This window comes from Dendrobates tinctorius, unplaced genomic scaffold, assembly GCF_039654945.1.
Source record: "Dendrobates tinctorius isolate UK_male_01 unplaced genomic scaffold, ASM3965494v1 ptg000056l, whole genome shotgun sequence".
Taxonomy (NCBI): domain Eukaryota; kingdom Metazoa; phylum Chordata; class Amphibia; order Anura; family Dendrobatidae; genus Dendrobates; species Dendrobates tinctorius.
In genome coordinates, this window is record NW_027361724.1 from 15,006,463 (window position 1) to 15,020,894 (window position 14,432).

The following is a 14,432-nucleotide window of genomic DNA, read 5'->3' on the forward strand; positions in this document are numbered from 1 at the left end:
AGGAAGTGCTACATCAGTGGTTAAAACAGAGCCCAGCTGAAAAGCTGATACAGTTCCCAGCTGAAAAGTTTATTACATAAAGGATCATTGAGTGCACCTATGAAAAGCTTCCTAGTGTCCAAAAATAAGGGGTCACACAGTTCTGAAGGCATAGTGCATACAGTGTCCAGATAACTAGTGCCCACATTGTCAGTGAAAAAGTGCTCACAGTGGCTATAAGAGTCAGGTATATGTAGTATAAAGTGTCAGGATAAATGCAACAAGCAATACAAAAATAATTACAACAATACACAAAATGGTTAGATAAAAGTTTGAACAGTGAATTGACAGGAATTTACATTATTCATGAGTGTCTTATAGTGCCCTAAGTACCAGCATCAAACTTTGCCCAAATTACTTGGGCCATACAGAGCACACATCTACGGCCACATGGGGCTTAGATAAATAGTGTGCTCCCCAGTTTCACCTTCGTCCTGGCTAAAAATATTAAGATTTTTAACACGGATCCAAAGGGTAACGTTTCTCCTTGTGAAGAGTGACATGCCAAGCCTGGCATGCCAATCAGAGGAGACTTGTAAGCCATACATGCTCCCCTGGGAAATTATATATGCAAATTGCCTCTACAAAGAGGAAGAGGACTAGAACGAGAGTGCCAAGTATTGGAAGTAGCAATCTTAAAAGTCAGTATTGACCCTTTAATGAGACTTGCCACATGACTTAGGATAAAAGACAAACCAGAATCTCAATTTGCAGACACTATGTTTCAGGGTGTTGCCCCTCATCAGTGCAAAGTGTGAGATCTGGTTTGACTGGGTAACAAACTCAGCCAAAACTCCAGCACCACAGGTGTACCTTCAGGATGACTCTTCCACCAACATTTGCTAAAGTTCCACAACCAGGTTTTTCCATTGCTTCTTTTATGCACAGCACATAAATAAAAGCAATAAAGCACCACAATTTGCCTCAGTGAGCATAAATGAACTAAACTATCCACACTGGAAAAAGACAGTGATTCCATAGGGTCCAGTAATACAGTGTTCAGTGCATATAGTACATAGGTACGGAACGAAATACGGTGCCAATATACGCAGGGTTGCCAGTTTGACTTTTTATTTTTTTCTGGACAGATTATCAAAAAATCACAAAGAGACAATATCTTTACGGACACATTGGAAAACCGCAATAAATCATTCTGATTAAAAGTTATACACATCTACAGCAAATAATGCTAATAAGAAGACATCAGCTGTATTCATTGTAGACTATAAAATGATGATAATTACAGTCAAAATAATTTGTAAAAGTTTCTTCAGCTTCAAAAAAATCACATACACAATACATTTATTTTACAGACAGGGAAAAATGTGCCGTATTTTTACGGACTGTCCTGGAATTTCTGGGTGGTTGGCAACCCTGAATATCAGTAATGCAGAGTATCAAGATAACACAAATAGTTCCTTGGTAATACGGCGCCCACATGAAACATTAATAACGGATAGATTATGACTTACACTACCCTTTCCCAGACTATATACGGTAACATTAGGCTAAATAGTAAATTATAAAGGAATTAATAAGTATCACATACTTTGTATTACATACAAAGTGATTCATGGAGCATCATTATTACTCTGACTGCCACATATAGATACAAAAAGTCACAGTGAATAAACCACAAGCATTCAGTTAGCAGATGTCCTGTGATTGAGATAATTAGTTTACCATTTCCAGTGTTTTTACATGTCTAGACCATCGTCTTTTCTCGGTTTTAAGTTTGTGACTATGTAATTATTATTTACAGCTTCACAAAGTTAAGTTATAATTTTTGTGAAATATTTGTAACTTATGCTTTCAGGGTCCCGATGGCTATTCAGGAGATGCTGGAGACAGGGGAGAAGATGGAGATCGTGGAATTAAAGTATGCTTTTATTTAGTATTCTGTATTTTGTCTGATGTTATTTTTTTCAGATTTAAGATTAAAGATGCATTCCTCCAATAAAAGTTTTTATCCACTTAATAGATTGCAATCATCATATGATATAGCACTGCATACTTACAATTGCTCATTTTGCCTTTCTACTTAGATAATTCATCTCTCTTCTGTGCTATATGTAGAAACAGGAAATCTCTTGTCCTTGTAGTTATCATTCTCCTCTTCACCTCCTGACCCAGCTGCTTCCACCTCCTCCTGCCAGGGATTTTTGCAGTGACTCATGACTCATACAGGGGAAATTGACCTCCTATTTCTACTTGGAGCTTAGATGGTTTCAGCTAGTCAGAATTTAATCTTGTGATGTCATAGACCTAATGGAAAGAGAATAATTATCTGGGTAGAAAGGTAAAATTAAACTGCAAGTACACAGTGCTGTATAATATGATGATTGCAATATATTAATAGGGTAAAAAAATTGATAGAAGTACTTCTTTAAAGATCATTTAGTGGCTGAACACATGGTAGAATACTGTAAAGTAGTTAAATATGTAGTGAGCTATTCAGCAGTATTTCTTGCTGGTAGTTTTGAGAGCAAAGCATCGTCTTTGCTCTAGCCATTTAACTTAAAATAGAACGGCCCATTATTTACCAATGGACCTCTTAGTACTGACCTCTGTGAAATCACCAGGGTTTGTAACCAGTAGAGTATGGGAACACAGGGGTGTAGATGAAAAAAAATTGTCTGCTGGCCAGTACCGCTCAGTGCAGGTCAGTAGTGAAGTATAGCCCAGGGTATGACCTTCCTACTGAAGCATTGTACTAGACACATATTTGGTGAGTACTGAACATAGAACATAAATAAGGTTTTTAATATTCATTATTAATTGCCGGTACTTTTTATATTTCAGGGTGACCCTGGTCGACCTGGACGTAGTGGACTACCTGGAACTATTGGAGAGAAAGGAGATAAGGTACAAAACATATTGTGTTTCTCTGAAAATAAGACCTGCCGTAGTATGATTGAAATATAAACTCCAAAAATAAGTTCTAGTTACAGTCAGGACCGGTGTTAGATGGCAATTGCCCAGGTCCCCACTCGTTTAGGAGCCCATGACATTTCCATTTTGAGGTTAAGACTACTTTAGGACCTTTGGTGACATCATGGTCATGTGATGCCACCATGATATCCGCAAGGGTCCTTTAACTGCAGGAATCTAGAGGAACTAGGCTGGTATGTACCAAATGTGCATTGTGTGTATATAGATGTGTATGCATGTACAGTGTGTGTAAATTCATGTGTATGTGCAGTGTGTGTGTGTGTGTGTGATGACCATTATATTTGAATAAGTATTGATTTTCAGTTCAAGAATAAATGTGGATTATTGTTGATGAAAAAAATAAGACATCAACTGAAAATAAGCCCTAACCCCTCTTTTGGAGCGAAAAATAATGTATTCTTATTTTTAGAAAACATAATAGATCCAACTGTGGAAATGTGAAATGTGCTGTAAACTCTTCACATTTTTGAGAATCCCTAGAATGTAAATGTTTTTGTACAGAAACATTACATTTCTAAGGTCAAAGCTGCATTTAGCTATAGTTGACATTAACACATGTTTAATTGGAAAGTACAGTAAAATGATACGCAAGTTCTACCTCCACAAATTGCACCATTCAATGTGAAACTGTGTTTTGGTCTATAGTTTCTGACATTCTCACTCTACATGTGATGTATAAAAATTGTGGAGTTAGAATTCCTTACTTCCAATTGTTGGTTTATTAACTTATTTCTGAATTGTCCTATATGTGTCTCCACCCCTGACCCTCTCTGATTGTGACTTGTTAGGGTCCTGCAGGAAACATTGGAGCTCCTGGTGCTCCAGGTGAGAAAGGGAATAAAGGAGGACCCGGAACACAAGGACCAAAAGGGGAACCAGTAAGACCATATTTGTCTATTTTTAAACTTGATTGGTTGATGAATATCTGTTGCTATTATCACAATGTTAGGTCTATTATCTGTAGTTCATCTTAGCTCAGCGTGGTCTGTAATAACTCAATAGAATCTTTTGGTCTCGTAGACACTTTTTTATTGACTTTGTTTTCATTTAGGGTCGTAGAGGAGATCCTGGAACCAAAGGAGGAGCAGGAACTGATGGTTCTAAAGGAGAGAAGGTAAACAAACTGCCGGTTTAAGGCCCATTTACACATTCTGACTCCGGCCTCTAAACAACCAATTGGCCATATACATGCCAATCAGTAATCATTTAATGGCCTGTTTAGACAGACCAACCAGAATTCTGTGCTCACAGACTGATTGTTAATACAATTGTTCTGTGCTCATAGAATATTATGTTATTAGCAGTACATATCCTGGTTCCTCAAGGACAATGATTTTAAAAGCTGCTTAAAAATCATGGCACCTGATGAATTAGTGTTTTGCTCATTCAACAGGTGATTTCCAGTCTGTTCGGACTGACAATCGAGAAATCAGCATTTCTAGAAATGCTTTTCCCCCAATTTCAGCCCATCTAAGTGGATGCTATGTGTCCTTCATGTATTGATAACAGTTTGGTCCAATATATTGGAGTGAACTCAATGATTTTTCGGGAAAGCACAAATGAAAATAGGTCTATGATCCTAATCTAGTATAGTTTAAAACATTTTGATAATAGTTTCAATATCTCTCTTGATTGTTCTCTTGCTGTTTTTTCTATGCAGGGTGATCCCGGACCAGAGGGTCCACGAGGTCTTGGTGGAGAAGCTGGAATGAAAGGGGGAAAGGTAAAATCAAATTGATGTTTAGGCATATGATTTGGCCTACAGTCACAAAAGTTACACACTTATAACAAACCTTGTTTCATGATAACACACATTGTTTTCTTCAAGCGATGAAGCCTAGCTAATGTACACTTATGGCGGTCAAGCAGTGTGTAGTAAGCTGCTTGATAGAACCTTGTTGTGATCACAATATAACATATATTCAACAACATGTATAAGTATTCAATTACTATCAGGCTTAATTAGGCTTTTTTCTACTTCAGTAATTATGTCATTAATCATTACTTACTGACTTACTGTTTTTCTTAAAGGGTGATCGTGGCACTCCGGGACCAAGAGGAGGTCAAGGACCAGTAGGAGTAGCTGGTAGAAACGTAAGTTTACCAATTACCTTTATATTTTTTCTTCGACTCTCATTGTGACCCACTGTACAGAAATACATTACAACATAATAGTGAAATGTACATACCACGGTCTACCAGCGATCCAGCCAGCTTCAGAGCAGTGCTTACAGATTCTAAAGTAAAGAGCTTGTAATCACTGCTTTCCTTTCTTAGGATACCGCCCACCACTGCTAGACTGTAGAGGTGACTGGTAATTTAGGTAACAAGGTATAAGCAATAAAATTTAAAAAATACTAATATTTTGAGAAAGTAAATTGCATAGGTTTCTTGATTTTACAAGCACTTTGCAATTTTATCAATTTAAGATGGTGGGACAATTTTATTATTCCATTTAGTTTCTATAACACTTTATTTGATTCTCTGTAATACTTTTCCAAGCATCATTTGTGATCTAATTTTAGGTTTTCATAGTAATGTCCTAAAATTCCTGCTTTCCAACAGTTAAAGAGGTAGAATATTCCATTTGCTACAAGTTATCGCCTTGTGTCCCCCATTGTAAGTCCAACAGCCGTTGTACAAGACTCTGGCTGCATCATTCATCCACTTTGAGACTGCAGAAAATACATGACTGCTGTTCTTGGCTATATCAGGCAGTCCGCATTTACGCTGGACGATATGTCCCTATTCAAATAGTTATCACCGATCCAGAACAGTACTATAATTCCCCTACAATAGTACTATAATACCTCTTTAACTATAATTTGACAGCGCAATTGCTTTGATGAAGCACATATCTCAACATTCAGAAAATAGCCTACTTTTGAAGTCAAATTTTGATAGAAAAGATACATAGTTCATTTATATCAATATGAAACAAAATCGGAAATATTCCAATTTCACAGCGGTCGCAGTGCTTTCATCATTTGGAGATCAGCAAATTAATTCATAAGACCCTGATCTAGTGGATAGGTCAGTATTCCGTGACCGCAGGAGAGGTGCCCTGTGAACTGCATCCTACCTGCCTTCATCCCTGACTCCTTTTTTTGACTAGCCGGCCTGGCACAACATCTTCACGGTTGTATGACAGACACACGACAGCGCAGGTTTGTGAGGCAGTTTTCTGCACAGTACATGAATGTGAACAACGTTGCACAAAGAAAAACATTGAGGGGTGGTTTCATCTATACCAGAGCTGATGGCTCTTCATTTTCAGGGTGTTCCTGAGGTTTAAATCAGAATTAATCAAAAATGAATGGCATACTTTATTTATCCTTTGAGGATGCCCTTTAAATTCATCATGTTCCATCTGGCCTACTTTTCTTTTGATATAAAAAATAATTATATGGTATATGCATCATTTTATTTGTATTTGTTTTCACATTGTCCATAGTATTCTTATTAATGTCATTGTTTTTCATTTCAGGGGTCAAGAGGAGACCCAGGTGACATGGGAGAAAGAGGAAACCCAGGCTTACCAGGTCCCAAAGTAAATAACAATTAGAATTTTTTTAGGATTTTTAGTTAAAATATTCTTCTACAGAAGGGGTGGGCAATTAATTTTCCAAGGAGCCACATTAGAGACTGTGACTGTTTCGGAGGCCTGAACTTTATTCTGCTAATTATTATTATTATTATTGTATCGTATATTCTTACCAGTAGAAGTTAACCAAAATTACATAATGTACTGCTTTTTAGAAGTTTAAAAAAGCAGTAAATCATACTGTTCCTGTTGTTCCCCTTGTACCTTGATCAGTACCTCCCACCACACAACTACAGAATGATGTCCCCACACACAGTATGATGTCCCCTCATCACCATCAAACACAGTATGCCAGCACAAACACCCACACAGTATGATGTCCCCACAGCTCCCTCCACACTTTATGATGCCGCCAGTCACCCACACCAATGCAGAATGATGTCCCCAACTGCCTCTTACACCTTTACATACAGTATGATGCCCCCACAGCTCCCCACACAGTATGCCCCAAAACCCCCACACAGAGTATTATAGCCCACATATCTTCCCCCAAAGAGTATGATAGACTCCAAAACTCCCACAAAGTATGATTCCCCCACAGCCTGCCTTATACAGTATGATGCATGCCACAGCTCCACTTACATACATTATGATGCATCCCACAGAACCACACACTCACAGTATGATGCCCCTGGGTCGCCCTCCCAGGGCTGTGGGGTACTCGGGTTCCGGGCCCTATGAGCTTCACTGGGAGATGTCACGGCAGCTCTGACCCGGCCCGTGGCCCTGGGCGCCCATTGTAAAAGGGGGTTGTTTCAGTGTGCTTGTGGTAGTGAAAGTTTATAAATGATTCGTGACGCCACCTGTGGTGTTCGGCAATGTGAATGTAAGCCGACGCTGCAGACAGTTCCTCTGGGACAGATGGTGTGGTGCAGCAATGATGTTATAGCCCTCCACAGGCAGGGCTGTAGTCCCAGGGCAGGGTAGGTGAGGTGACACGCAGATGATGTAGTGTCAGGCGCAGAGGGTGCAGCAGTGCTGGGCAGGTTCTCACAGGAATGAGTGGAGGACACCAGGGAATGTAGTTCCAAAGCTTTACTCACAGTCTGTTGTACAAACAGGTGCCCGCCTCCGTGCCGTGTCCTCCGGGCCAGGGACTCAGTCAACCTCCCGGCCAGATGGAATACTCCTTTCCAACACTCCGCCACTATGTGCCTTGCTGAACGTCCCTCTTATAGCGCCTTTAAGTGAAGTACTCCTAGTACTGAGTTACACTGGAGTTCCTCCTGTCCGATGTTCCTATTAACTCTACTTGTACGGCAGACAGCTGTAGCCTGCTTCGGGGACTCCTTGCTACTAAGTCCTGGCTCATTATCCAGTTGCTGTGGTGCCCCCAAGTCTTGTGTGGGAATAAAGTGGTCACTACTTCTATTCCTCCGGTGTCTGCTGCAGGACCATTAGTACCCATACAACCTCGGGGACCAGGCCCCGGCCTTGTGCTTAGAACTTCTATGAAGGGTGCTCTTCTAACCCACGTCCTCTGTTCTCTCTTACTCCTCATGTTCCGTGCTAATCTTTCCTTCTATGGAGAATCAGGCTTTCAGTCTACGTTGCTCTTTCTCTTCCTCTCCCGTGCCAGCAGACCCAGATCACTGGGATCCGCTGCAGCACCTCCATCCTTCCATCCCTCTCTCCGGGGATCTTCTTCTCTCCAACTCTCTAACCAACTGACCTCTCATCCTAAACTCTTCCCGCTCCTTGTAATGTAATCTAACTCCACCCACCTCCCAGCACATTTCGTGTTCCAAGCAGGGAGCCATCAATGGGTGCTTTGCTATACTCCAAGCAGGGAGCCGCTGAAGGTGCTTTGCTACACTACTTTGTGGTGTGGGGTGCAGGTGTTGGAGTCAGGAGTCTCCACCTTACCTGGACGGTGGGATACTACACCTCAGGAGGCGGTGCAGTACCTCTGTGGCGACTGAGCCTCAGGGGCGCCACACCCCCACAGGCCCAAAACAGTATGATAGAATCCACAGGACCTCTACACAGAATGATGACAATTACAACTCCCCCACACTGTGTGATGGACCCTACAGCCCTCCCACACACACACACACACACACACAGTATGATGGCAAACAGTCCTACACACAGTATTATGGCCCTCACAGTTCCACACAAAATGATATGGACCCACAGCCCCCCATACAGTATGATAGACACCTACTGCGCTGAGATTTATTTGCACATGCCACATGGTGTAAGAGGGAGCCAACTGTTCCCTGTTCTACCAGTGACTTCAATGTTGTCTGCATCCTGAGTATGCAGATACTGGTGACATTGAGACGTCAGGTGGGGGAATGGTGGTACACCACTGTTTCCAGTGCTTTGGCTGTCCTGGTCTGCAAGCCATAGTTTGCCCAGTTCTGATCAAAGTAATTAATTGGCTAAGACATTTACTTTATGTAGAATATATAAATTACTTTGTAAATCTTATACAATATTTTTTTTCTATAACAACATGCAAAAACTTGATCTGCAGTCTTTAAAAGCTGACATCTGTGACATCTTTTTTCCTATATAGAATAGTCTCCATTGAAGGATTTTATTAATATTATTCTTTATTTCTTACAGGGAGACAGAGGGAGACCTGGTATTAGTTATCCAGGCCCCCGCGGAGCTTCAGTGAGTATGATATGCACCAAGTCTTAAAAAAATGATTGTTGATGTACTAGTGGCAGATTGTTATTGATTTTCTCATTTTTATTTTAGGGTGATAAGGGAGACAAAGGGCTTCCAGGACCACTGGTGAGACACCTTTTTGTCCTAAACTAGTAATTTCACCTTTGGGTAATTCTGTTATTTAAAATGAATGTCTGTCCTGTGTCAACATTTATTATGGTTGCTGTAGGTGCCTTTATGAGGCCCTTCACCGTTGTAATGTATCAAGCAGGATCAGGTCTTCTCCAGGGCACCAGGAGCCTTTCTGTGCCATGATCACATATTTCCATATACCAGTCAATACTACAGTGTTTGTTTGAGAACCACAGGTGTATTGATGGATTTAAACATCCTATACAACCAATACAACCTATATTGTTTAAGTTTAAAAATATTCCATATTCTTATTTTTTTTGCAGGGAGGACGAGGAGACTTTGGTCTGAAAGGAACAGCCGGACCAAAGGGTGTAAAAGGAGAGCCAGTAAGTAGACATTGATTTAGGTATGGATTGCCATATTAACTCCACTGTGTTCTTAGATTCTCTGACTTAGTAATTTGTGAGAAAGTGACATTTTTAGCATTTTAAATCGTCATAATGTAGTTTTTTCAATTTGAGTTTCTGTTGCACAGGGTGACCCAGGACCTGTTGGAGAACCAGGCCCACGTGGACCAACAGGAGGTCCTGGACTTCCGGTACATTTTTACTCTTACATATTAGCCATATACTTTTAATATCACCTTTTATATGTACTGGTATTACCAATCTCAGCTTGTCATATCCCATGCCATCAGTATACATATCTGCTGTATTTTGGGGTATCCAGCCACAAAGTGTAGACATGACGGGGTAGGAGTGTTAATTTATAAGAATTATATCGGAGAAGTCACTGACAAAGCTATGGCTAGATCACTGTGCAAAATGAGAAGCTTTTTTTGTGCATGGATTATCTTTCACTATTTTGGCGTTTTGACCATTTGAAAATTGTTCAACGGTTTTTTGTTTTTTTTCATTTTTAGGGTGACTTGGGTCCTTCTGGTGATCCTGCTTTAACTGTGAGTATATATGAAGTTCCTAAAAAGAAAAGGAGTACTTCTGATTAAATTATATGTGTCAATCCAACACACTGAAACTACAATCAAATGTATCAATGTGAAATCCTCAATATACGGCTTATGCTTGAGGCAACTAATGATTTTTTTCTTTCCTAGGAATGTGATGTAATGACATATGTTCGTGAGACATGTGGATGTTGCGGTTAGTTATAAAATATATAATGTACAACTTACCATTATCAATATGCATGTCATTTTATTTGAAAGAATATCAAATCCTTAATGTTTATTATGATAAGATATGAGCGTGCTGACCAGCTCCTCGACTGAGCAGTTGCGGCTAACACCGGGAACAGCCTATCGGTGGGATGCCAGGTGTCACGCCCCCATTGATCACACATTGATTACCTATCCTAAGGCTAGGCCATCAATGTTAAAGTCCTGGAAAACTCCTCTAACAAGAATCTATATTAGAGATAAGTGAATTTCCAAAAATTAATTTTTTGCAGATTTTCTCAAATCGTCCGGTAGAATTTATTATGTATTCATAAACTTGTCTAAATCAAATTTTTCCTAAATTGATATTTATTATACTGTGGTATCTCTCTAGACCCCAAAGGGTAATAATCATAAGGCTGGGAAGGGAATGATAAAACTAAGCGTTTATACTCACCTGTGGCTGCAACTCTCTGCCTGTTATACCACTGGCTTCTCTTCGGCCTTCTCTCCTTCAGGCTCTAACTAAAGGCCCTGTCTCACATAGCTAAATCGCTAATGCATCACCGATTTTGTGACGCAACAGCAATCTCGCCTGCGAAATCGCTACAGGTGACACATAGCAGCCACCTGCTGATATCGCTGATCGTGCTCGAATGTCCTGGGCCATTTTTTCATCGTCGGCGTCCCGCTGGCCAGCATGCATCGCTGTGTTTGACGCCGACTGGCGACACCGTTGGCGACGCAGAACTCAGGAACACAGGCTGGAATCGTTCAGAATAGCTGCTGTGTGACAACGCACCAGCGATCCTTACCAGGTCATATCGTTGTCGGGATAGCTGGTGCGTAGCTATGTGAAACGGGACCCTTAGGCTCAAATATCCACATGGGTTGTGATGCACACTGGTAACTGGCATCGCCCCATGTGAACCCCATAGGGTGATGCACTTCTTTAACATGCTTCGTACCTTTTGTGGATATGTGAGGCGTAGTCAGTGCCCAAATATTGAAGAAGACTGAAGAAGAGAATATCATAGAGAAGACTGATCTGAAGTGAGCAGAGGACTTGGAGGAAAGATGTGAAGGTAAGATAGATAAGGGATTTAGTTAGGAAAGGTAGGTATAATATTTTTTAACACCTTTTCAGCCCTATAGAGAAGCAAATAGTTGATTAGTTAGCCACTCTTTTGCTGGATTTCTGTGAATTGAATCCAAAAAATTTGGATTTGGAAGAGGTAAAAATTTTTGTGAAATTTTTGACAAATTCGATTAGCATCTAATCTCTAATCTGCATTCTTCTTTTACAAGTGCTAATTTATGCTCTTGTAGCCTGTAATTCGGTTCCTATACATTTTATTGTCCAACAGTTTCATTGACTTACCACTCTTGTTTGCTCCTACAGATTGTGAGAAGCAATGTGGTGCCCTGGATATTGTCTTTATTATCGACAGCTCTGAGAGTATCGGATATACAAACTTTACTCTGGAGAAGAACTTTGTCATCAATGTTGTAAGCAAACTAGGATCTATGGCTAAAGATCCAAATTCTGCTACAGGTAAGTTATGTTTTGAGGTGCAAGACATAATTTTGCAGAAACAAAACAGCATTTGTCCATCTTTGTCTGAGAATCGTATACATTTAACTTTTCTCAAGCTTGAATATCATTTTTTGCCATTGTTTATTCTTTATATGGTACATGTTTCTATTGTACGCTAAGTAACCTGATTAATTAATTATTTAGCCGTGTATTAACCACTAAATGTATATCCCAAGCATTTATTGGTTAAAAATGCATCATAACCAATAAAAATATTACCTTGTAGGTACTCGAGTTGGTGTTGTTCAGTACAGTCATGAAGGCACATTTGAAGCAATTCAACTGAATGATCCCCGCATTGACTCTCTATCAAGTTTCAAAGAAGCGGTAAAGCGCCTTGAGTGGATTGCAGGTGGAACATGGACCCCATCAGCTCTGCAGTTTGCATACAACCAGCTGATCAAGGAAACAAGACGAGAGAAAGCTAAAGTGTTTGCTGTAGTCATTACTGATGGACGTCACGATCCCAGAGACCCAGATGATCTTCTGAAATCACTGTGTGACCCCCATGTCACAGTAAATGCTATTGGTATTGGTGACATGTTTCACAAAGAAGATGACCCTGAAACCCTGACTTCCATCGCCTGTGACAAGAAGGAGCAAGTTCAGAAGATGAAACTTTTCTCTGAACTCGTAGCTGATGAGTTTATCAGCAAGATGGAAGTACTGCTTTGCCCAGGTACATGAATAAGTATTAGGAATTATCTTTACTTTTATATGTGTTAAAATATGGGCTTAATTTTGAAATGTAAAGTAAAACAGAATAGGTGGAGACGAGTTTCTGTGATGTCTTGCGTACGTAAGGCACAGATAAATTAAGGATTCCTGCTGTCCTGTAGCACATGGTTAGATGCAGCATGGAGAACTTCTTTCAGCAGCATTGAGCATTGTCATTTCCAATTTAGCTCTGGGGTGAGATAAAAAACTTGCTAGAGAGCAGCAAAATGGGTCTTTGTGCTTTTGACTGTTCTTTGACTCCTCACACCTCCATTTTCCATAGACTTCAATAGGCAACTGTAAATTGACATCGCAGTGAGCTGGCAGTCTGTCTTAGGCTGGTCATATATGTTAGATGGCTGTCGGCTGAACAATTCTTTGGCTGATTGTTAGTCCGACAGCCATCTCAGTCGACTCTCCCGTACACAGGAGCGCTCAGCTGAGTGTTCACTGTGAGAAAGCTGCCGACTAACACATCAACTTATCTCAGGGTGAACAATGCGATCGGCAGTCTGAAATCGGAAAAGCGCAATCGATATCTCTCCCAACCATCTGTCGCTTGGTGCCCCATTCACAATAGATCATTGTTCGAGCCTGTCAATTTCGGCGAGTTCAGCTAAGAAAATTCTAATGTGTATGGAGACCTTTAGGGCATGTCTACACGTTCAGTGTTTGCAGCAGAAAAATCTGTAGCAAATACTTAAGTGTTGGCAGGAAAAACGCTATGTAATATACAAATGTTCTTCCCCTTTTTTTGCTGCATTTTTGATCCGTATTTGATTTATTTAAACGGGTGAAAAACTCTTCAAAAACACTGAGAGAATTGACTTGCAGCGAAGAAAAAATAAGCAACTTGTTCACGAGATTTCAGAAATCACATTCACTTACAGTAAAACGCTGCATTTTTTCATGGCTAAAACGCGCTGGCAAAAAAGCGAAGGAAAACTGCAGCAAAAATGCAACGTGTGAACATACCCTTACTGTGACTATGATGGCTTTTATCAGTTTTCCAAGAGGGAATGATGCCTTTAGGAGGCAGGGTTAGGTGAAAGAATTTATAGCTCATAAGTGGATAAGATATATTACAAAGTTTCTTTTATTTGTTTTATTGATTTATGCAAAGTTTGTTGAAACCACAGTGTTCATTTTACTCCTTTATCTTGTCTTTTCTATAGACCCTCAAATTGTATGTCCGGATCTGCCATGTCAAGCAGGTAATATACTATACTTTGATCATTTTCATTTTAGCAGCAGTTTATCCTGGAAGCACATGTTCTTGTGTGTGTATATGTGTAAGCCATTGTTTTATGTTCTGTGATCATACTTCATATTTTACTTTGGCTTTTTACATTTCTTTGCTTTGCTGCAATGTAGTGATAGGTATAAATATACAATATATAGAAGTTGTTACCACTGTCATCAAAACAGCCATTAAATGTATTGTCCCTTTAAAACTAAGTTTAGTCCAAAGGCTCAGAGATGTGTAATAAAGACAAACTGAGCTTTACTTGCAATCCTTACGTCCAGCGCTGTGTCTCTGCTGCTGCCCGGTCTTTAATAATTGGTGCAGCTCCAACACTGATTGGCTCCAG

General features: G+C 40.1%; 1 protein-coding gene across 1 annotated transcript in view; it reads left to right on the plus strand.

Moving 5' to 3' along the window:
• The window catches only part of COL6A2 (collagen type VI alpha 2 chain), a 47,555-nt gene that overhangs the window by 23,848 nt on the left and 9,275 nt on the right, over window positions 1-14,432 (plus strand). Inside the window, exons 12-27 of the mRNA XM_073577518.1 lie at window positions 1,856-1,918; window positions 2,842-2,904; window positions 3,780-3,869; window positions 4,043-4,105; window positions 4,652-4,714; window positions 5,023-5,085; window positions 6,479-6,541; window positions 9,170-9,220; window positions 9,308-9,343; window positions 9,676-9,738; window positions 9,888-9,950; window positions 10,275-10,310; window positions 10,467-10,512; window positions 11,929-12,081; window positions 12,350-12,802; window positions 14,016-14,054. Of these exons, the coding sequence (XP_073433619.1) occupies window positions 1,856-1,918; window positions 2,842-2,904; window positions 3,780-3,869; window positions 4,043-4,105; window positions 4,652-4,714; window positions 5,023-5,085; window positions 6,479-6,541; window positions 9,170-9,220; window positions 9,308-9,343; window positions 9,676-9,738; window positions 9,888-9,950; window positions 10,275-10,310; window positions 10,467-10,512; window positions 11,929-12,081; window positions 12,350-12,802; window positions 14,016-14,054 (1,408 nt within the window). The remainder of the gene's footprint in view (window positions 1-1,855; window positions 1,919-2,841; window positions 2,905-3,779; window positions 3,870-4,042; window positions 4,106-4,651; window positions 4,715-5,022; window positions 5,086-6,478; window positions 6,542-9,169; window positions 9,221-9,307; window positions 9,344-9,675; window positions 9,739-9,887; window positions 9,951-10,274; window positions 10,311-10,466; window positions 10,513-11,928; window positions 12,082-12,349; window positions 12,803-14,015; window positions 14,055-14,432) is intronic.